The following is a 24,344-nucleotide window of genomic DNA, read 5'->3' as shown; positions in this document are numbered from 1 at the left end:
GTGGGATGCGAACCTGCACTAATTGCAGGCAGCTGGTGTTACTTAAGGAGGCATTAGCCCACTGCTCCACCAAGGCTCAATATAGGTTAAATATATCATATGCTAAAAAAAACCAAAAGATTCCATTACCTAAATGATCTTCACTTACAGAGTAATTGACAAACAGTGCTTTGCCTGCTGCCATCATCTGTGCACACAAACATATACATCATTTATTTATTAGTTTTATTTATACCCCAACTTTCTGCTTTGGCACACCCTTAAAGTAGCTAACAAAATTTAAGAGCAAAAACATCAAAACTGCAAATTAAAATTAGCAGTAAAATAAAGGCTGCCATCCTGTAACAATTAAAACCCTGGCAAAGGAGATGTTGTGTACTGGGTTTCTTGCAAGTAGGAGGCGAGATGAGAGGGTTCAAACAGGAACATTGCTTTATTGTGGAACAGGAACAGAACTAATAACCAAGGCTTCTACGCAGCTACTTATACGGCTGGCCACCAGGCGGCGCCCAATAGGTTTGAAGGAACCTATTCCCGCCCCAGAGCCAACCAATGATCGTCCTGGAGACTGCATGTCTGGGAAGCCAGCAGACCGTTACACACACACCCTAATTAAGCAATCTCAAGCAGCATTCAAAGACACGTGAAAACAGTTCAAGTAAATAGGCCCAATACATTACAGGAGATGCGTCTTTACAAGGTCCCTAAAGACTCAGATGGAACTCCCCAGAGAGTGCATTCCAAAGCCTGGGAACAATGAAGGAGGAAGGCCCTCTCTCATGTGCCAGAAAGATGAACCCCTGACAGTGGGGTCATCTTCTTGAAGGTGTCTCCCGCCAGCATTAACTACCAGACAGTTTTGTAATGGGAGAGGGAGTCCCTTAAATAGGCAAGCCCTAAGCCATTAAGAGATTTAAAGGTCAATACTGACACATTAAACAGTGTCTCGTAAGCAACTACTGTGTCTCAGTAGTGGCAACATATGTTTCCATGCCTTGTCCTAGTTGACAGCCTAGTTGTACCCACAGCAATTTCCAGATAGGGCAAAGTGTACTTAGGAGAAATTGTGCCAATTGCTTTGGCCATCATTATACTCCAGATATCAGCCAAAGCATCAACATTGTCACCAACACTCAGCATGGGAAATTCTTCAAACCATCCAGGTCCACAAGTTGCCTCAGTTGAACCATATTAATGCTATTAATACTATTCTACAACTGCAGAGGTTTATACTGGGACAATAGCGCCTTACAGATCACCAGCTTCATTGAAATAGGAAGCCGAATCTAGCATGTGCTCTGCTGTGTGCCTGGGGCCAGACACTGGCTGAGACAGATTCATGATCAAAATGGAGGACATGAAACTCTGTCCTCCTTCTGAGCATAAAAACTCAATACTGAAATCCCCATGATGAGATAATCCAACACCATGTAGTATGATTACCCCAGATATTTTTTTCGGGGAAAAAAGATTGTTAGGCACAGGGTGGACTGTTCAACACAAATATCCCCATATAGGGAGTCCTCGCTTACCCACCATTAGTTCAGTGACCATTTGAATTTACAATGGAGCTGAAAATAGAGATTTACAACTGACCCTCAAAGTTGCAGCTGTCACAGCAACCCCATGGTCACTTGATCACAATTTAAGCAGTTGGCAACTTGTGCATATTTACCACAGTTGCAAAATGATTGCCATTTGTGACCTTCACAGCCAGCTTCCAACAAGCAAAGTCAATAGGGAAGCTGGCAGAAAATCACAAGTCACGATCACATGATGTCATGCCTAAAGACCTGTGGTGATTTATTTCACGACGGCAGCTGGAACTGATGGAAGTGACATTGTAACATCACACTTTACTGCACCCTTTAGTGATGGAACTGCCGGTCCAGATTGTGGTCAGTAAGTGAGGACCGCATCCATAGTGCAACACTGGGCATGGCATCCATAGTGCAACACTGGGCATCTAATCAATGGAACAGAGTTCTAAGAGACCATAGCCACCTCCTCCTCCTCCTCCTCCTTTAGTCCAAGCACCCTGTATCACAGAACAACCTGGTGAGCTAAGGATGGATTTCCTCCCTCTTCTGCCAGCCAGATCTCTGCATTTCACTTTCATTCAGGCTTATTCCTGAATAAGAAACGTTTTGCCCACAATGGATATGGCATAAAAAAAAATCAGGAGGAAGTTCACTATCTCAGTCACCTTGGCTTTGTTGGTTAGTTTTTCTGTCTAAAAAACAGGGAAGCCAACCACCGGATTGAATTCCTTTGAATTCCTTTAAATTCCATTCTTCAATTCCTACGACCGTTCTTCCTGCGTTTCTGCCTCCAGTCCCCTAATTGTCTTTGCGGCTCTTCTCAGTCTCAACATCTGTTTTATGGCCCCGCCTCCTCCCTTGCCGGATTGGGCGCGTAGCCAGCGGAAGCCCCGCCCTCTTTCCATCAACGTGACGACGTGATTTTTTGGCGCGCTTTCGGAGGAAGTCCCGTTCTCCGCCTTTGCTGTTCCTCTTGGGAGGCGCCCGTTGGCTCTGAGAAGCGAAAGCCGCCAAGGATGCGAAGCCGCGAGGAGGTCGATGCCACGTTGCAGGTCGCTAAACTAAACCCCGCGGAGCTGCTTCCGACGGTGCAGTGCCTCAGTTTCAGTCCGCAGGTCGACGCCGGAGATTACTGCCTTCTGCAACTGGAGCCGGAGCTGTGTCACGAGTTGGAAGCGGGGCGAAGGTACGCGCATGCTCGGTAGCGCCCGCCCCCTCCCCGCGGCAGAGCGTGCGGCTGGCTTAAAAAAGTAATTTGGCGACTCTACAGCGACCCCTAGCACCTGGGAGGGTCATCTGATATAATTCAAGGAGGGAATTGCATTGCCGGCCTCTGCATGCTCCAGATGTGTCAGATCAGTGTTGCTCAAATTTGGGGGATTCTGGAAGTTGAAGTCCATACATCTTAAATTTGTCAAGTTTGAGAAACATTGCATTAGACCGGAGGTAGGCTCAGGAACTCTGGGAGTTGAAGTCCACGAGTCATAAAAGAGCTAAGGTTGCCTACCCCTGCATTAGACTAAAGTTCATCCCGTTTCTGTGGGTTTTTTCCTTGACTGAGCATTATGATGCAACATACCTGGAATATTGGGAGAAGTTCAACTGTATGTTTTCAGCTGTATCAGCCTCCCATCTTTATTTATTATTACATATTTTTAAACCCTTTGGTCAACACATTGTAGTTTAAACCTGGCTTATATGCATTTGTTTGATCCTGCAGCCTGGTGATCCGTGGAGAGAAAAACGAACATGCTGTGATATGCAGTAAGGATAAGACTTATGACATGAAAATAGCAGATACTTCCAATATGTTGCTTTTTATTCCTTCCGGTGAAACTCCACAGCAGCTTCTTGCAGCCAAGGCTACCACTAATATACTCCACCCTGAGGTATTGTGTGCCTAAAGATTCTCCAGAGCAAATTAAAATCTTTGAAAAATCATTTCCCTTCCATTTAAAAAAATAAATCACATTTAATCCTTTTCCAAGGAGTTCAGATTTGTGGACGTGAGAGAAACCTAGTTTATCCAGTGAATTAAGTCTGAGCATTGTGTGGTCAAGAGATGCAATAAATATTTTAGTACTTAGAGATATAGTGTATAGTGTAATTATTTAAAATAGGCATATCTATGTGGGTTCTTGGATTCATAACAGATGACTGAATATGAAATTCAGTAATCTCTGGGAGGACATGTATTATCCTTGGTTTAGCAGGAATGTGATGTTTGATAGGATGACTGGAAAATGACTGAAACAGATTAATGAGTCTTTTTTTCCCATGTATGGCTCCATGATTCTGTGATTACAGCAGTTATTTCTCCCAAGAAAATGCAATAAGTTAAAACAGTAGCTTTGAGAGAAATTTAAGTAGTAAAACTATAACATGGATACCAACATAATTGGCAACCTACCGTTGGAGAAAGCAAGGTTAAGATTGCTCGATTCCTCATTCTGTTTTCTCACTTAATAGGCCCTGCCATGCATTGATATTTAAGACAGCGGCTAAGAAATAAAAACATATTTTTGCTTTAAAAAGTGGTAGTTTGGGAAAGAGATTTGTAGTACTTTAGATATGGTTGTTGGATGGTTGGACTGTATCCAGGGATGATAAGATGTCCAAAATATTTGAACAAGTGACAATTGAATCTTCCTGTGTTAAAACAACAGATGAGTTAAATGGAAGTGAAGCAAATATACCCAAAAGGATGAAGTTCTAAAGCAGTTTTCCTCAACCTTGGCAGCTTGAAGATATATGGACTTAAACTCCCAGAATTCTCTAGCCAGTGTTCTGGCTGGGGAATTCTGGGAGTTGAAGTCCACACATCTTCAAGCTGCCACAGTTGAGAAATGTTGTTCACAAAGACAGTGTCTTTGTCATTTAACATGCCAAACGTAGGGGCATTATGCTGTGTTCATTCTCTGCTGCTGCTGATTGAGGCAGTTATATATGCAATTTCCAACTTTACAGATTAGTCTGGCAGTTCAAATTTTAGTTCTTGCTGTAGATTGCAGGCTTCTCCAATAATTTTTGGGAACTAAGAAGATGCCGGCCTAAATTGAAGAAACTCAAGAAACTTCTGTTGGAAAATCCTTATGAAGGTCCAGATAGTGAAAAAGAGAGAATTGATACAAACTCAAAGGTAATAATTATGTAAGGTAAGGATGAATGCATAGATGAATGGAAAAGTTCTCATGAGTTCTCAAGATAGAGTTTTTCATAAGGAGACATAAACTTTGTGCAAGAATAAAAATTAAGCAAGGCGCGAATTGCAGTTAAAGAGTACTAACCCATATTGAATTCCCAAGAATGTATGTTCGTATTATTTTCCCATATGGCCCATTGTAAAGAGTATGTTAAATATGTGTTCATGTATTAATTACCTAAACCTTTTAGCTCGGTGCGTAGTGACTACAACTTTCCACTCGCAAATGTATTCTACTGGGAATCCCAGTTGCTGTAGTTGAGATATTTATTATCAGTGGAGTAATATTTTTCCTTTAGCAGTTTCCAAGTCCATAACTTATTTATTTTATTTCAGATACCTGAAATAAATGCAGCTTGAAATAAATGTGGGCAGGAGAAGTAAACAGGGCTTATGGAAGCCTCATTCAGCCTCCAGGGATGCGGTGGCTCAGTGGGTTAGGACGCTGAGCTTGTCGATCAGAAGGTCGGCAGTTTGGCGGGTCGAATCCTGAGTGCCGCGTAGCAGAGTGAGCGCCTGTTACTCGTCCCAGCTTCTGCCAACCTAGCAGTTCGAAAGCACGTAAAAATGCAAGTAGAAAAATAGGGACCACTCCGGTGGGAAGGTAACAGCGTTCCGTGTGCCTTTGGTGTCAAGTCATGCCGGCCACATGACCACGGAGACGTCCTCGGACAAGCGCTGGCTCTTCGGCTTTGAAACGGAGATGAGCACCGGCCCCTAGAGTCGGAAACGACTAGCACGCACGTGCGGGGGAACCTTTACCTTTTTAATATTTTTCCTTTAGCAGTTTCCAAGTCCATAACTTATTTATTTTATTTCAGATACCTGAAATAAATGCAGCTTGAAATAAATGTGGGCAGGAGAAGTAAACAGGGCTTATGGAAGCCTCATTCAGCCTCCAGCTTTATACTACCTAGTAATTGAAAGCTGTGAAAATAAAATATTAATAATTAAATGTACAAATACAGTTTTAAACTTTTTATTTATAAAGCAATTCCAAGGCACTCAGAATAGCATTCAGACTTAAGGAAGACATGTATCTTTTGTTTACTTCCTATAGTATACAACAGAAGACTTCTTAGATTTGGTCCAAGCAAGTGAGGAAGAAATAATGGATCAACTGAAAGTTCTGAAAACATGCAAAGTTCAAGGTAGTTTTAGCTATAAAATGGGTCTAGATCCTGTTTTAAATGTCTCTTGAAATTCCTTATTTAAACAAAATTGCTTACTTCTACACTGCAGCGATCCTCAAACTTTGTGGCTTGGCGGCCCAGTGAGGAGGGAGAACCAGGCCACGTGAGCTGTGGGATGGCATGCACATGCGTGTACGTGCAGCTCAACTTGCGCACGTGGCAGGCCGGCACACTCATGCAGCCCGGCTGCAAATAGGCCGTGGCCCAGTAGTGAGCAGCGGTTTGGGGGTTGGGGACCCACGTTCTACTATGTTTTACTATAATACAGAATATATTTGTGAGCCTTTGAATCAGCATTATATAGAATAACAAGTATGTTAAAACTTGTTTGCAAGAATCGTGAGAATTTTTCTAATGTTTGACAGTTACTTTATTCACTTGCCACATTTCATTTTAGGAGACCAGAGAGTCATACAATTGTTTAAGAATCTTTTTTTAAAAAAAAATTACTTGGTAAAATAGCAAAGCAGTTCCCCTCCGATAAAGAAGAATATTTGTAACTCGAGGTTGAAATGAGGGGACCTTAGTGTTCTCTGAGCTTGGTTGATTCCTTGCAGACGTTTCATTACCCAAACTAGGTAACATCTTCATTGCTACTGATGATGTTACCTAGTTTGGGTAATGAAACGTCTACAAGAAAACAAGAAAACAACCAAGCTCAGAGAGCACCAAGGACCCCTCACTACCCCTTTTGACACTTTATACTGGTCTTGTTCTCTGCCTAACATATTATGTAACTAGACAACCAGAATCTAGAACACAGCTGTGTAGATAGTTGAATTGTACTCTTCGGTGGAGATATTTGCATATGTGTGCACACGCACACCTTTGAATCAATTTTGATTCCTGGCAACTGTCTGAACTAGTCCCTGTGGTTTTCTTGGCAAGATTTCTCAGAAGTGGTTTGCCATTGCCTCTTTCCTAGGGCTGAGAGAGTGTTACTGGCCCAAGGTCATCCAACTGTCTTCATGCCTAAGATGGGACTAGAATTCACAGCATCCTGGTTTCTAGCCTAGTGCATTAACCACTAGACCAAACTGGCTTGTCTACAATTGATCATGAAGAGAGAAAATAACTAGGCTGGCACCATGACCATTATGCAGATAAAAGAGTAGGAAAAGATCAACAATGCACTTGAGCAAATAAAATATTTTTTTAGAATATATGCTAACACCATTCTCTGCTTGCAGGATACTGGAGGATTCTAGACTTTGACTATGAGATGAAACTGTTGAATCACGTGACCCAACTAATATATTCAGAGTCCTGGTCATTCAATAAAGTCCCTTTAAGTATATGTGTTCAAGAACTTGGACCTCTAGAACCCAAGTAATTATTTTATTTATGTGTATTTCATTCTAAAAGAATGAGGCTCACCCCACTGTTTGTTTGTGAGAAGCTTTTGTTACAATTGTAATATGTTGTTTACAAAATGACTGTTTTCAGATTTAAAGCCAAAGAAGATAAGGCTGGATTGATGTGCCAAATCTTTCCTTAATATGGCTTGTTTACTAAATTAGGTGCAATTACAAGTTCACAAAATGCACTAAAACGAAAACCATGTTTTGCAAGCCATAATGGCTAGATTACATAATGTGCTAAGTTACAGCCCCAAAAGTACATCATGTTTATTGTGTGATGTGTGAATTTAGTCTCACACGAAATTAGAAATCATATCCATCTTTTTTCATGGCAGATAAATTATAACTGTAATTGGAACATACTGTTTTGATGAATATTTTCCCATATTTTATACATGCACAGTTTTTCAAGTCGTATTAGAATTCTGAATGGGGAGGAAAACAGTAGAGTTCCCTCCCATGGGATGGTGGTCCTCAACTTACGACCTCAATTGAGCCCAAAATTTCTGTTGTTAAGCGAGACATTTGTTAAGTGAATTTTGCTTCATTTTATGACCTTCCTTGCCACCGTTGTTAAGTGAATCACCGCAGTGGTTAAGTTAGTAACATAGTTGTCTGAATCTGGTTTTCCCATTGACTTTGCTTGGCCTAAGGTTGCAAAAGGGATCACATGACCCCGGGACCTACAACCGTCATAAATATGAGTCAGTTGCCAAGTGTCTGAATTTTGATCATGTGACCATGAGGATGCTGCAACCGTCGTGTGAAAAACAGTCATAAGTCACTTTTTTCAGTGCTGTTGTAACTTCAGACAGTCACTAAATGAACTGTTGTAAATCGAGGACTACCTGCATGCAAGTAGTTCTAGACTTATGACCACATTTGGGAGAAGAACCTCTGTTGCTAAGCAATAGGTTGTACCTTTTGCTGCTGTCATTAAGCAAATCACTGTAGTCATTAAGTGAATTACATAGTGATCCCTAAGCCACTCTGGTTCCCTGCAATGACTGTGTTTATCAGAAATCCCCTGGGAAGGTCGCAAATAGCAAGTCACGTGACCCCAGGATGGTGCAGCCATCATACATACATTCCAGTTGCCAAGTGTCCGGATTTTGATCATGCGACTGAGGGCACTGCAAGGATCATAAGTGTGAGAACCAGGCTTTTTTGAGCACTGTTGTAACTTCAAATGGTCATTAAACAAACGGTTATAAGTCAAGAACTACCTGCAGCTCTCATAAATATTCCCTACCTCACTGCTGTTTTTTTAAACAAATTCCTGGGATGGTTTCAAATAATGCATAGGCAATCCTTGCTTAACCAACCACAGTTAGGATCGGCAACTCAGCCACTAAACGCTACAGTTTGCTAAGCCAAAAAATCATTGATCAAACCTGCAATTTCACTTCTGCATTCTCCATTGATTCTGCTCATTGGAAGCAGGTTGCGGAGCACCCACTTGACGGATACGGTGCAATAGCCATAAATATAAGGATTAGTTGCAAAGATGGTTTTTTCCCCCACAAGCATTATAACTTTCAACAGTTACTAAACAAGGCAGTCATTAAATGAGGACTACCTAATATCAGGTCAGTTTGGCCTTTCCTTGATGAAACCCAATCTTGATGCATTGTATAATAGCCTTTCCCAGCAGGACTCCCAGATGTGGTGAATTATTGGTCTTTTGGCTGAGAATTCTGTGAGTTTTTATCCCAGGACATGAAGCGATTTGAGAGGGGTGCTCTAGTGCAGCAGTTCCCAAACTTTCTGTCTTGGTGGCCCGGCCGAGGGGAGAGAGGGGATAGCTCCTTGTGAGTGGTGGGCAAGGGCGAGCGTGTGCAGCTCCATTTGTGTGACCGGTGGGCAGGCGCGCCTGCCACTCGCACAAAGAGAGCCTTGCCAGCGAGCACCAGTGGCCCTTGCTCACACAAGGGGATCTTCATGTGCGTGCATGTGCTCATGTGGCACCTTTGTGGCCCAGTTCCAAACAGGGTCATGATCCACGGGTTGGGGACCCCTGCTCTAGTGAAATGGGAAAAAACAATTGTCAGGTTACCTTTGGTGCAAGGGAGTGCATCTGTCTTCAGCATGCCTTATAAACTACCTCTAAGTGGTGTTATAAGTGGACTTAAATATTTATCATACGTTCAACAGAACTGTATTAATAAATAATGTAAGAATAACCCTAGGTGACGAGTTCTAAATCAAATTCTGCAGAGAACAGGCTTGTTTATATTTTATACTGAAATTAGGCACATTTTTATTTCAGAGAAATGATAGAACACATCCTGGAATGTTATGGGAAAAAATACATGGATGAAGGTATGTTACCTTCATAAGTGCTTATTTTTAACCATGAAGATGATATGCCTGGTTTGAATATTCATTAGATCAGAATGGCAGGGTAAAATTGAATGAATGAATACATATGAATGAATACCTGAGAATGCCAGATTCAAGATTAAACTATTAAATTAATTCTGGTTATCTTGCAGAATGTAATGTTATTTTGAGGTTGATGGAAGTTTTTTAAAAGATACATTTAAGTGCACACAACATATTCCTTAATTATTTCTGATTTTTAATGCTCCTTACCAGGTGAGACTTACTTTGAAATGAATGAAGAGAAGGTGTGTAGAGCAATTGCACAAATGCTCTTGCAAAACGCTGTTAAATTCAACCTCTCAGAATTTCAAGAAGTGTGGCAGCAGAGTGTCCCTGAAGGAATGACAACTAGGCTGGATCAGTTAAAGGTAATGTGATATGAGAAGTGCCACTTCCATAAATGTATTCAATGTGGAGCATAAATTTGAAAATCCACAAAGAATAGGGTCAGATTAGGACTTCTGGGGAAGAAAATTCTAACCACGTTTATCCTAAAGCTGACTGGATGCTCTTGAGTCATTTGCATCTTTTAACCTAAGGTACATCATGAGGTTGATGTAAGGCTGAAGCTTTAAGAAGTTCTCTCATTGGAAGAAAGAACAATACTGAAACGTGCATTTTTAAATGTTTATTAAGTTCATATTTTAATCTACTCAATAAAGGTTTCCTGGACGTATTCCAATTTTGATTTTATTTGTTCAAGGGGTTGGCTCTTGTGGATAGATCTTCTAAACCAGAGATTATTTTCCTGCTGAATGTTGAAGATTTACCAGAAGATGATAATGAAAGATTTAAAAGCTTGTTCTCTATTCGGGAGAAGTGGACAGAAGCTGACATAGCTCCATATATAGAGTAAGTAGTATAATTGCAGTCCTATAGCAGCTCAGAAGCCGTAAGCCATCTTACATATGCTGAATTTGGCAGCTACTCAAACACATCTAATTCTTGCTTTAGTTCACCATTAGAATTGAGGTATTTTTAGCCCATTGCAAGTATCCTTCTGTCACCAATAGCTTCCTTATTTCCTTTTGCATTCTTTCTTACAATCGTTGCACATTACTTCAAATTTTCCTCTAAGTCAAGATTGTGTGCTACTGCTGGTTGACACTGTATTGAAATACAGTGTGTTATTGATGATTTTGTAATTTGCCTTAGAATATTGAAATTGTTAAATGGCTTTGGAAATTACATTTTTTTTTAAAAAAAACCCTTCTCTTCTACAGGGACTTATGCTCAGAGAAGCAAACGGTTGGCACTCTTCTAACGAAATATGCTCGTTCTTCAATGCAGAATGGACTCAAAGTTTATAATTCAAGAAGGCCTGTTTGATAAAAAATATTTCAGCTAAGTAGGGGCTGAAAATACTATAACGACTATCAACTAGTAGAGCATTTTTTTTTGCCTCATAGTTTAAGACCCACAATTTTCCATGAGGCATCTAATAATATTAGGAGTTCTTGAGAATTCTTTACTGTTGAAATGGTTATTTCTAGAAAGATGTAAATAGCAGTATATGAGTATTTCATTCAACTCTTTTCTGTATTGTTTTAAATCTGTATATTTTTTTAAAAAATTGTATAGATTAAAGCACACGTTGTAAAGAAGATCAGTTTAACAAAGAGGATGGTGTTTTTTTTAATCTTTCCTTTATATTACTAACATTTAAAGTTGATCTTTCTTGAAAGAACTAAGTCAGTCTATCTGGACACAATTCTGCTATTAAGTTTGTAGCTTATAGAATTTCCAGACACTCTAGCTTTCAATTGATATTCTGGTATTTATAGTTCAACATAGTTGGAGCATATCTTTGTCTTTGCTTTATTTCCTTTTCTGATACCAAACTTTATGTGAGCTTTTTGGGGGGGGAAGGGGGTTGCTTGCTTTTCTTTCTGAAGAATCTTAAGAAATTAGTAAAGTAATGAATAAACCTAACTCAGTGATAATCTTAATTGCTGCCTGAAATCATCAGATTTGTAGGTAGTGTTCTACTGAATATTAGTTGCTTGGATACATGGTATCTTGCCTGTGAACATCTCAGACTTTATCTGGCTGTTAGCCTTGGAATCAATGTACTGAATTTGTGGGGTGTTATTTTATTATTAAATTTTCTGCAAGACAGTATGTCCCTCTCATCTTTCAGATTCTTTAATGACGCAGCCACTGGCATTGTAACTGAATCCATCCAGCTGGCGGTCTTTCCTGCCACCTTTTCCAACATAATGGGCTTCACATTGCATAATGTGTCTGAAGTATGATGATTTGAGCCTGGTCATCTGTGCCTCATGTGAGAAATCTGGGTTAATTTGCTCAGTGATCCATTGGTTGGGAGGTGTTTTTTTTTTACTACTCCTGATCTATTCAGGAGTCTTCCCTAACAACAAAGGCCATGGCTTTGCGCTGTGCAAGCACCATTGCTGAATCTTTTTTCTGCTGTGTCCATCTGTCTTACCCAAATTTCAGCTTCACAAGCATGCTGAATTTTAACACCCATAATGCTCAGGCAACATGACTAGTGCTGAGGATGATGTCCAACACATGAAAAGGGGTGAAATAATCCAATCCCTGCTTAAGTAAGAGACCTAATATTGTGTGTGTGTGTGTATAAAGAATTGGAATGGAAATGAGCTGGTCACAGCAAGAACTGATGGCAGGTGGACTAAGGCAGTCATACAGTGGATTCCAATTGATAAAAAGCATCCACGAAAAAGGCCTATAACAAGATGCAGCATTAAGTCCTTGGAAGTCTTCTAATTCAACACCTGCTCAAATAGGAGACAACATAATAATATATATTATTATTATTATTATTATTATTATTATTATTATTATTATTATTATTATTATTATTATATATCTACTGTATATGAACATGTGTTAGATTAGAAAACCTCCAAGGACTCTTCCAATTCTAATTCTGTTAATTTTAATTAATTTTAATTTAATTTAATCCCATTTATATCCCGCCCTTCTTATTCTTAACCTTTCCATGTATATATAAATCTTATCTTTATGTCACTAAATCGCATCCCTAAAATACTGGCTTCTAATTTAATTGAACTCAAAAGGTATTAAGCCTTCAGAAGCAACTTGAGCGTCTCGTTACAGATATCTAAAATGAAATGAGCAACATTCCCCGCCGTCAGAAATAAGCGCGAAATAATTCCTCGCCAACGCTGAGCGCGATTGGTTTGGCCCAGCCAATCACGAACCACGACAGCTCCCCCACACACACACACACACACACACACCAATGGGCTCCCTAGTTTGGGACGCAAGCGCGCTGCCTTTCTTTGAAACAGTTTCATTACTGCGCATGGGTCATTTCCTTCAGTTTCCCTTTCTTCGCTTCTCGCTTATCTCGGCAATTGTGATTCCGGAACTGAAAGAAAGAGGCTCTACTACCAGAACGAGAGTTTGACCTTTGCCCCGGGGTCAGAGATCAAGAGTCGCAAGGAATATGGCGCCCGTGTCTAACTAAAGGAAAATGCCGATCGGGCGTGGGGAAGAGGCTTAAGGCGAGCTGCGCAACGTCGCTCACCTCCGTGGAGTTGCATAGGTAGAGAGACCTCTCTCGCCGGCCGGCAGCCTGAAAGGATACGTCCCTCCGACTCTCGTCTGGAGGTTTAAAAAGCCGCTGCTTTGAAGAATCGCCTGTTGCCTCCCGGAACACCGCTCGCTTTTCTCAGTGCTTCTCGTCACGGGCCGCCGCTTCGTCTCTGAACAAGCTTCCTTGTCTGTCGGAGAGCCCCGCCGACTATCCTTTCGCGGTGCAGCTGGAGCCCCGTTTCGTTGGAATCTTTCCCCCACCCTCCCCCCCACCAGCCTCACTTGCTGTGAATTGAAATCTCCAAACTTGCTTTGAACCCCCTCAGCAAAGTGTCCTGGACAGCCTGAGAAATACACCTTTTGAGAAGACTCGGTAGCTGGACATTTCCTTTACTTAAGCCAGGTGCTCCCCAGGGATCGGATCCAAAGGGTTGCTAAAAATCAAAAGATTATAATAGAAAAATCTCCTCACAATAAACCTAGAAATATTATAAGATTACCTTGAAGTGATTCCGACCGGATCTGTAGTTGGAACATAAATTCAGCCATGAGGATTGCTTTAGTGAACATTGCTAACAATTGAGCCTAGAAATATACAACTTGCTGTTTTGAAGAGGAATCTGAGAAGCCACTGCACTGCATAACTAAATGGCTGTAGAAAATGTTTTAACAGTTTGGTTTGGATGCCAAGAACTGCTACTTATACAAGGAATCTTTTAAATACAACAATATAAATCTGCCATCCTGGAACTAACAAGAAAAAGCTTTTTAAAGAAGATATGACTCCTTGCTTTATAGCATGTAATTAGATCATGTTATAACCTTGAATATGAAGTGTAAATCAGTGTTACTAGGTTTCTGATTCAAAAAAATGTTTAAATAACTCCTTGATTATATGCGTTTCTTTACATTATTTTTCCATTTTTAAATGGGTGATGGTGTCTCTGGATGTCTCTTTGGGCTGTTTTGAGGTTTGCTGCCAAAAATGCTTTCTTACAAAGAACTTGTCAAAAAAGGAAGAATTGAAACTACTTTTGTAAAGACTGCTGAAGAGGATGGTGATATGTGTTTGATTTTCATCAAAATTTAGTGCTTCTTTTCATCATGAACAGAAAGAAAGGAGACAAGGGATTTGAGAGTCCAAGACCTTATAAATTATAAGTATATTTATAACTGGTTTTCTTTTTTAAACTATCATGAAGTATCATTGAAATGTCCAAAATTTATTTATTTATATATATGCATACACACACACACACACACACACACATATAAGGCTGGTATAAACAACAACAAAAAAGAAAATTGTTGAACTTATATTTTAACAAATAGATATCAATTTCATATAAAACAGAATTCATTTTTGTGGGAGGGTCTCTGCTGCATCTGAGATATATGCAGCATATAGCCTGCAAACAATTCGTACTGGATTTTTAATACGGGTTTTATGAATTATTCTAAGGTGGTTTAAGGTTAACGCAAATACAGGTAGTCCATGGCTTACAACAGTTCATTTAGTGACCACACAAAGTTACAGTGGCACTAAAAAAAGTGGTTTATAACCATTTTTCACACTTAGTACTATTGCAGCATCCCCATGGTCACATGATTAAGATTCAGATGCTTGGCAACTGACTCATATTTATGGTATTTGCAGTGTCCTGGGGTCATGTGATCACCTTTTGTGACCTTCTGACAAGCAAAGTCAATGGGGAAGCCAGATTCATTTAACAACCATGTTATTAACAACTGCCACGTTCCCCTTAACTGTGGCAAGAAAGATCATGACGCAGAATTCACTTAACTGTCTCACTTAGCAACAGAAATTTTGGGCTCATTTGTGGTTGTAAGTGGACTACCTGTACATTTAACAACTTTTTATGTTTCACACCAGTTCTTATACATATAAGGTATTGCATTGATTTCAGCATGAGAGCATACTTTGATTATTTATTGCTGTATATGGTTACTCTGGTCAGTCAAAAAAGATGAGACAAGAATTTGGGGACAAATCAGTATGACATGTATGCTTGGACAATTGAAATCTGGAAATTTTTCACTGAAGTTCTGATAATTATCTGAAATTTGGTGAGAAAGGAAAGCTCTAAGTGTGTCAGTCAAACAATTTACCTACCTAGTTCAAAGCATATATTAACATTTCTGAATTGTTCTGAGTGAATGAAAATGAAATTTCAGTAAGTTTATACTGTTAGTGCTGAATGTGTTTTATATTTACACGTAGTATATATATATTGATAGATAGATAGGTAGATAGATATAGATTAGATATATCTTTCATTAAATGTGAAATAAGGCATAATGAAAATACTTTTCGTCTAGGCATAGCTACTCTTAGACTGAAACATTCCAATAATTTTTTTTACGGGCCTCTTAAAATACCAGGTTATGCACAACACAGCCCAAAAGATGAGCTAAGAATTTGCCTTTATTACCAAATGTTATGTATGTCTCTAAACCTAGATTTATCAAAATCTTTTATTTATTTTGAATTTTCTTTTTTTCCCAGCACAACCCATCAGGTGATTTGCATCAATAGCATAAATTTTCAGAGAAGATCTGTTGTCGTAAGTATGTTGTTAAGAAAGCTTACTAATGGATACCTCTCCCTCCCTCCCTTCCTTCCCCACCCATCTTGCTATTGAGAGCAATTTAGCTTCTGCATCTCAGGTGTTGTTGTTAGTTACGAAGTCGTGTCCCACCCATCGCGACCCCATGGACAACATTCCTCCAGGCCTTCCTGTCCTCTACCATCTTCTGGAGTCCATTTAGGCTCACGCCTACTGCTTCAGTGACTCCATCCAGCCACCTCATTCTCTGTCGTCCCCTTCTTCTCTTGCCCTCAAACTTTCCCAGCATTAGGCTCTTCTCCAGTGAGTCCTTCTCATTAGGTGGCCAAAGTAGCATCTCAGGTAGGCTCATTTAACAAACAGAACAAAGAGAATTAATGCCCTGTGGCATAGATGGTGGATGGACGTATGTACTGGCTTCACATGTGTTACATTAATGATTTTTCTTGAGTTAATCACAATTAGCTGCTTCAGAAATCATGCTAGGCCAGACATGTTAAACTCGTGACGTCACGCGACGTATTGGAACTTTTTCCCCATTGCCAGCAATGGGGTGGGCACAGTTTCCTTGTGACACATCCGGCCCGTGGGCCAGCAGTTTGACACCCCTGTGCTAGGCTATAAGCTGTAATTTACAAATCTCATTTGTCAGAATATAATGAGCGTTAATATTTTTGTGATTTTTGTGGTTATATTGTATTTCTCAGAGTTTACACATCTTTTAAAATAAATAAACTATTGCAGGATTTAGAACTGTAAAACTATTAAAATTGTCTGATATTCTGTACGATCTAACTTCAAATCTCAGTTTAGCCATTGAATTTGTTTAGGACATCTTCAGAGAGAAGATGTTGAGAAAATAATTTCATTTGACACTGTCTATTTGCATTATTCTCTGTTTGATTTTTGCTTTTTAATAGCTTTAGTTCATATAATAGTTTGAATGTTTCTAATGCAGATTTTTTTGTAAGTTAAACTCATTTTCCAAATTAATTAAAAAGAGACTCATCCTATGCTCTTGCCGTTAAGACTGAGATTTATGAAAAAAATCTTCTGCAATTCTGATGAATAACAGAATTGGAAGGGACTTTGGAGGTCTTCTAGTCCAACCCTCTGCTCAAGCAGGAGACCCTAATGATTGTGTTTCATTTCTGAAAAGGAGAACGCAATTCTAGAAAATAATATTAGCAATGTCAGTGAGAAAGCAGAAGTTAATCAGATGATAGAGAAAGGAACTTTCATGCTGTAAATAAAGATCCAGTGAAATAGAAAATATTATTTTTTACCTTCAAGCAAATCATTGCATCCTAGAAGGATCTGCCAACAGTTTTGGATGACCTGTCCTACAGTATAAAAGAAAGAAAATCTAGAAAAAGTTTGATTAAGTTTTAGTTACGAAACAAAATTCAGAGGGATGCCAGAGTAAACAGACTGAGCAAGTTGGGGCAAAACTGAAATTCACTCTTGGTTCTACCTGGTCTCAGTTTTCCTAATTTCTTATCCCTCCCTCCTCTATTTTACCTCAGATGCAAATGTATCAGCATTGCATATCACAAGTTTTCTTTATGTTCAGATCACCTCAAACCAACTCTTCCTTGCACAGACTGATTTGTGCACATCTTAGTTTTATAAAAAGCAAATAACTTTGATTGTAAGCTTTTTGAGTTTAGAACAGGTGCTAATTATATAAGGTACATCTGACAGTGGGGTCTCTTTTTGTTTTTTGGCAGGGCTATGTGGAGCTGACAATATTTCCAACAGTTGCAAACCTGAATAGAATTAAACTGAGCAGTAAGCAATGCAGGATATATAGAGTTAGAGTCAATGATTTGGAAGCAGCTTTTATATACAATGATCCAACACTGGAAGTTTGTCACAGTGAGTCAAAACAGTAAGTAACCGGTTATACTGATTAATCTCCTTGCAGTCATTGTCAGTGATTTTCACGGCAGAATATAAATTGGATTTAAGAACTACAGATGCCTTCTAAATCAGCGGCCCCAACCGTTTGGGGACCAGGGACCTGTTCCGTGGAGAGAGGTGTTTCCATAGGCCAAAGGGGGCGTTGTTTCGCATGCTGCCTGCATCCCATGGATGGAGCTTCACTTGTTTGAGCGGCCCTGTTTCTGGCTTGCCATGGTCCAGTGCCAGTCCAAGGACTGGGAGTTGGGGATCCCTGTTCTAAATTGAGATGTTTCGGAATGCAGTTTATTTTGTAATAAAAAAACCAACAGAAAATTCTTGTACTGTATCATATTTTAGGAAAGTTGAAATAGCATCACTGAATTCCTTAAAATTGAATTCAAGGTCTCTTGTTATTTTTTTGTTTGTGCAGTTCATTATTTGCTATATAGAAAGCATTTATTGGACCATTTAGTCATTATGGGCATATGCTTCAGGTCATGTTATAGTAAAAAAAATATTAAAAATTATATAGAATTTTAAGTAGGATTCTCCAATTTTGATAGTTGTATTGGTATTAATTTCTACCTACAGGGAGTGCAGAATTATTAGGCAAATGGGTATTTTGACCACATCATCCTCTTTATGCATGTTGTCTTACTCCAAGCTGTATAGGCTCGAAAGCCTACTACCAATTAAGCATATTAGGTGATGTGCATCTCTGTAATGAGAAGGGGTGTGGTCTAATGACATCAACACCCTGTATCAGGTGTGCATAATTATTAGGCAACTTCCTTTCCTTTGGCAAAATGGGTCAAAAGAAGGACTTGACAGGCTCAGAAAAGTCAAAAATAGTGAGATATCTTGCAGAGGGATGCAGCACTCTTAAAATTGCAAAGCTTCTGAAGCGTGATCATCGAACAATCAAGCGTTTCATTCAAAATAGTCAACAGGGTCGCAAGAAGCGTGTGGAGAAACCAAGGCGCAAAATAACTGCCCATGAACTGAGAAAAGTCAAGCGTGCAGCTGCCAAGATGCCACTTGCCACCAGTTTGGCCATATTTCAGAGCTGCAACATCACTGGAGTGCCCAAAAGCACAAGGTGTGCAATACTCAGAGACATGGCCAAGGTAAGAAAGGCTGAAAGACGACCACCACTGAACAAGACACACAAGCTGAAACGTCAAGACTGGGCCAAGAAATATCTCAAGACTGATTTTTCTAAGGTTTTATGGACTGATGAAATGAGAGTGAGTCTTGATGGGCCAGATGGATGGGCCCGTGGCTGGATTGGTAAAGGGCAGAGAGCTCCAGTCCGACTCAGACGCCAGCAAGGTGGAGGTGGAGTACTGGTTTGGGCTGGTATCATCAAAGATGAGCTTGTGGGGCCTTTTCGGGTTGAGGATGGAGTCAAGCTCAACTCCCAGTCCTACTGCCAGTTTCTGGAAGACACCTTCTTCAAGCAGTGGTACAGGAAGAAGTCTGCATCCTTCAAGAAAAACATGATTTTCATGCAGGACAATGCTCCATCACACGCGTCCAAGTACTCCACAGCGTGGCTGGCAAGAAAGGGTATAAAAGAAGGAAATCTAATGACATGGCCTCCTTGTTCACCTGATCTGAACCCCATTGAGAACCTGTGGTCCATCATCAAATGTGAGATTTACAAGGAGGGAAAACAGTACACCTCTCTGAACAGTGTCTGGGAGGCTGTGGTTGCTGCTGCACGCAATGTTGATGGTGAACAGATCAAAACACTGACAGAATCCATAGATGGCAGGCTTTTGAGTGTCCTTGCAAAGAAAGGTGGCTATATTGGTCACTGATTTGTTTTTGTTATGTTTTTGAATGTCAGAAATGTATATTTGTGAATGTTGAGATGTTATATTGGTTTCACTGGTAAAAATAAATAATTGAAATGGGTATATATTTGTTTTTTGTTAAGTTGCCTAATAATTATGCACAGTAATAGTCACCTGCACACACAGATATCCCCCTAAAATAGCTATAACTAAAAACAAACTAAAAACTACTTCCAAGAATATTCAGCTTTGATATTAATGAGTTTTTTGGGTTCATTGAGAACATGGTTGTTGTTCAATAATAAAATTAATCCTCAAAAATACAACTTGCCTAATAATTCTGCACTCCCTGTAGTCAAAATAAGCTGTTCTAAATTGTGTTTTGTTGAATACAAAATTGAGGAATTTTTTTGCCCTCCAGATAAAACAGGCCTATAGTTCCTAATATTCTTCATCGTGTATGAGGTTGCTGAGAGTTAAAGTTTCTATTTTTTTATTTTTTGGGTGGGGGAAGGCAAGATGAAAATAAGCAACAAAAAACTAAAACAAAAATGAAGAATTTAAAAGTCTAGTCCTGCTCGCCTTAATCATGAAAGACAGCTGGATGACTGGGTCAAACATTCTCTAAGCTCAACCCATCTCACAGGGTTGCTGTTGTGGGAAAAATAGGAGGAGGAAGATATGTTGGATATGTTTGCTGCCTTGCTTTCCATCCTGGTTAGTTTTATTTTTATTGAATTTTAAATTTATGATCCTTATTTTAATGTTTTATAAAGAGCCTTGGTGGAGCAGTGGGCTAATGCCTCCTTAAGTAACACCAGCTGCCTGCAATTAGTGCAGGTTCGAGTCCCACCAGGCTCAAGGTTGACTCAGCCTTCCATCCTTCCAAGGTAGGTAAAATGAGGACCCAGATTGTTGGGGGCAATAAGCTGACTTTGTAATAATGCCGCTTGGGGGGGGCGAAAGCCCTAATAAGCAGGCATATACATAGAATGAAGGCTATTGCTAAGCACATTTGATTTGTGCTTAGATTGTAAGCTGCCCTGAGTCTTCGGAGAAGGGCGGGATATAAATGGGATTTTTTAAAAAAAAGAATGTCTGAGCCGCCTAGAGTCATCTCAGCATGTAAGATGGATGGATGACAGGCAGGCAAGTTGGCCTTGCTGTATATGCTGAATCCATATTATAGGAATATACAATATTATGGGATAGCAAATGATTTTCTTAAAACACTTCACATGCTCTGTGGTTATTGAATGGCTTTTCCAGGGTGATAGAAGAGCTGCTAAATAAAGTATCATTTTAGAAATGCAGTAATTGCTGGAAGGGTTTATTACTTAGGAATGTTGTCTTATGTTATTTTTGGGAAGAGCTGCTTCCAAAAAGTGAATTGCCTTTTCTTAATCCAGTTTTTTCTGAAACTTGAAATCTGCTAATTCACATTACAGGCGAAATCTCAACTACTTTTCCAATGCCTATGCTGCTGCAGTCAGTGCTGTGGATCCAGACGCTGGAAACGGAGAGTTGTGTATTAAGGTGCCATCAGAGCTTTGGAAGCATGCTGATGGTACAGTACAAGGTCCTACAGATTTGTGAAATAAATAATTTGTTTGAATTATTTAGATTTATTTATTCAATTTCTACAGCCACCCAACTCTCAACCAGGTAACCACGGGTGGTCTTTGATTTATGACCACAATTGAGCCTAAAATATCTGTTGTTAAGCAAGGCAGTTGTTAAGTGAGTTTTTGCTACAGTTGTTAAGCACCTCACTGTCTTTGTTAAGTGAATTGTGGTCATTAGAGCCTTGGTGGAGCAGTGGGCTAATGCCTCCTTAAGTAACACCAGCTGCCTGCAATTAGTGCAGGTTCGCATCCCACCAGGCTCAAGGTTGACTCAGCCTTCCATCCTTCCAAGGTAGGTAAAATGAGGACCCAGATTGTTGGGGGCAATTAAGCTGGCTTTGTAATAATGCCGCTTGGGGTGTGTGTGAAAGCCCTAATAAGCAGGCATATACATAGAATGAAGGCTACTGCTAAGCTTGTAAGCCGCCCTGAGTCTTCGGAGAAGGGCGGGATATAAATGGAATTAAAATAAATAAAAATAAATAAAATAAGCAAATCTGGCTTCCCCCCATTGACTTTGATTGTTGGAAGTCAGCTGGGAAGCTTACAAATGGCGATCACGTGACCCTGGGACACTGCAACTGTCATAAATACATGCCAGTTGCCAAGCGCCTGAATTTTGATCATGTGACCATGGGGATGCTGCAACGATTATAAATGTGAAAACTGGTCATAACTCCTTTTTTCAATGCGGTTGCAACTTTAAACAGTCACTAAATGAACGGTTGCATCCCCACAATCAAGTGACCAAAATCTGGGTGCCTGGCAACCGGCAAGTTTTTCCTTTTTTCAGTACTGTTGTAACTTTGAACCATCACTAAATGATTATAAGTGGAGGCCTACCTGTATAGATTTAGGATTTAGTTAGTATTCCTACTTTCAGCAGCCTAATTTTCTCTTTCCAAATATGTTAACATTGTAAATGTAGAGTTCTCTTGAAAGCAATGGTGAATGTGTACATTTTCAAGCAGTGGTCTTTTTTGTTGTTGTTGTTGTTGCTACAGAATTAAAAGTGTTAAAGATTCACATCAACTTTTCTTTGGATCAGCCAAAAGGAGGTCTGCATTTTGTGGTACCTAATGTGGAAGGCAGCTTGGCAGAAAGAGGCGCCCACGTTTTCTCTTGTGGTTATCAAAACTCTACAAGGTGAGATTTGGACAGTCTTAATTCTCCTAGTAGAAGTAATTTTCCTACGTGTGCATTTCTCTGTGTATGTGAGAAAGTGTTGAAACGAGCCCATTTTGCTTCAGAGTTGTTTCAGAATATTTAAGGATTTCTAAGCCTCGAGAAAAAAGAAATAGCCATGAATATATCAACAAGGAATATTCTGTCTACTGCAATTTTTCAAAACAAAGGTGGATAGCATTGTGTAGTTCTTTCGTACATCACTATATAAATTTATTTTTCTTTTCTATTTCTTTCTTTTCATTTGATGATGCACCATCAAGTCACTATCGACTCTTAGCAACCACATAGATTTTCTCCGTGATAGTCTGTCCTCAACTTGATCTTTGAGGTCTTCCACCTGAGTCCATCCACCTTGCTGCTGGTCACCCTTTTTTCCTTCCCTCTTTCCCAACAGTAGAGTCTTCTCCAGACAGCTAAAGCTTCGCATAATGTGCTCAAAGTAGGGTAATTGGAACCTGGTCGTTTGTGTCTTGTGTGAGAACTCTGGATTGATTTGTTCAGTTTGTTTTCTTGGCTATCTATTGCATTCTCCGGTTTCTACTCCAAAGTCCAATACATGAGTACTCTTCCCAGTGCTTTTTTTGTATATATATAAAAAATGCCGGAACTCACAACCCGCCTTGCCTATCCTACAAGGTTCCATCCAAAAAAGGTGCTGGAACTCCGTTCTGGGCATTCGATGACAAAAAAAAAAAAGCCCTGAGTCTTTCTATCCTACTTCTTCAAAGTCCTACTTTCACTTCCATGGAATGTTACAGGGAATTCCATGACTTGAACAAGTCTGATCTTTGTGGGTAGAGACATGTCCCGGTATTTAAATAACTTTTCCAAAGTCTTCATGGCTGCTGAACCCAGTGCCTGCCCATCGCATATGTCTTGCCTGTTGTTCCCTTGCTGTTGACGAGTGATCCGAAAAGTCAGAAGCTATTGAAATCTTCATTCTTAGTTCTAAGCCCGGCTATTGTACTTTCTGGGAAATTCTTGGCGCTGAAGTCCACACATTTTTAAAGTTGCCAAGGTGAAAAGCACTGTTCCAAAGTATCTTGAGATGCTGACATTTCTTCTATGCAGTGTTTTATTTTTATTTATTTATTTTAATTCCATTTATATCCCGCCCTTCTCCGAAGACTCAGGGCGGCTTACAAGCTTAGCAGTAGCCTTCATTCTATGTATATGCCTGCTTATTAGGGCTTTCACACACACCCCAAGCGGCATTATTACAAAGTCAGCTTCATTGCCCCCACCAATCTGGGTCCTCATTTTACCTACCTCGGAAGGATGGAAGGCTGAGTCAACCTTGAGCCTGGTGGGATGCGAACCTGCACTAATTGAAGGCAGCTGGTGTTACTTAAGGAGGCATCAGCCCACTGCTCCACCAAGGCTCTTTTTTAGGAATACCCGTTCCATCTTTTGTTTGACTTCTGTTGAATTGGTTGCTATTTTTCTTGAACCAATGTAGAGATTTTTTTTTTACTTTTTAGTAATGTACAGAAAATTACATTTGAAGTGGGACATTTTAAAAGTGCTCAAAAGTTAAAAATTGGTAGTATGGTAGTTCTGTTTCTTAACAGCAAATATTCAGTATTGCCTCAATCTATTGTTTTTCAACTACTTCAGACAAAACTAGTAAACTATTACTATTATCCTTGCTGTGTGCAAGTTTTTAAGATGATACAGTTAAGCTGTGCACTTCGATGATTTCACTCCATCTGTTAATGCAGCTATGGCTTCTCTTTATTGTGCAAATACTAATTATATTTTTTTCAACTTTCTAGGTTCTGGTTTCCTTGTGTTGATTCGTACTCAGAACTTTGCACATGGAAACTGGAATATACCGTTGATGCCACAATGGTGGCAGTCTCAAACGGTGATTTAGTGGAAACTGTTTACACTCACGACATGAGAAAAAAGACTTTCCATTATATGCTGGCAATACCTACTGCTGCGTCTAACATCTCTTTGGCTATTGGGCCATTTGAAATTCTTGTCGATCCATACATGCACGAGGTAA

At 39.8% G+C, this 24,344-nt stretch overlaps 2 protein-coding genes across 2 annotated transcripts in view; both read left to right on the top strand.

The window, feature by feature from the left end:
- Nucleotides 1-1,886: 1,886 nt before the first annotated feature.
- DSCC1 (DNA replication and sister chromatid cohesion 1) lies at nt 1,887-11,791 on the top strand. Its single transcript, XM_081322487.1, has 9 exons — nt 1,887-2,727; nt 3,262-3,430; nt 4,546-4,680; nt 5,804-5,894; nt 7,127-7,265; nt 9,567-9,619; nt 9,896-10,050; nt 10,386-10,534; nt 10,906-11,791. The coding sequence occupies exons 1-9, from the start codon at nt 2,558-2,560 to the stop codon at nt 11,009-11,011; spliced, it is 1,167 nt and encodes a 388-aa protein (XP_081178613.1). The 5' UTR covers nt 1,887-2,557; the 3' UTR covers nt 11,012-11,791.
- Nucleotides 11,792-11,802: 11 nt separating this feature from the next.
- The window catches only part of TAF2 (TATA-box binding protein associated factor 2), a gene marked incomplete at its 5' end in the record, with an annotated part of 63,632 nt that continues 51,090 nt past the window's right edge, over nt 11,803-24,344 (top strand). Inside the window, 5 exons of the mRNA XM_081325624.1 lie at nt 11,803-11,931; nt 17,547-17,707; nt 20,969-21,087; nt 22,150-22,291; nt 24,109-24,340. Of these exons, the coding sequence (XP_081181750.1) occupies nt 11,803-11,931; nt 17,547-17,707; nt 20,969-21,087; nt 22,150-22,291; nt 24,109-24,340 (783 nt within the window). The remainder of the gene's footprint in view (nt 11,932-17,546; nt 17,708-20,968; nt 21,088-22,149; nt 22,292-24,108; nt 24,341-24,344) is intronic.

Source organism: Vipera berus (genome assembly GCF_964194415.1).
Source record: "Vipera berus genome assembly, chromosome: 3".
Lineage (NCBI taxonomy): Eukaryota > Metazoa > Chordata > Lepidosauria > Squamata > Viperidae > Vipera > Vipera berus.
This window is presented reverse-complemented; position numbering and strand designations above follow the sequence as displayed.

Excerpts from the sequence above, each read along its gene's own strand:
- DSCC1 (XM_081322487.1), top strand. The coding sequence starts at position 2,558 with ATGCGAAGCCGCGAGGAGGTCGATGCCACGTTGCAGGTCGCTAAACTA. Across the intron at positions 9,620-9,895 it reads GAAAAAATACATGGATGAAG|GTGAGACTTACTTTGAAATG; the intron begins GTATGTTACCTT and ends GCTCCTTACCAG. Across the intron at positions 10,051-10,385 it reads CTAGGCTGGATCAGTTAAAG|GGGTTGGCTCTTGTGGATAG; the intron begins GTAATGTGATAT and ends TATTTGTTCAAG.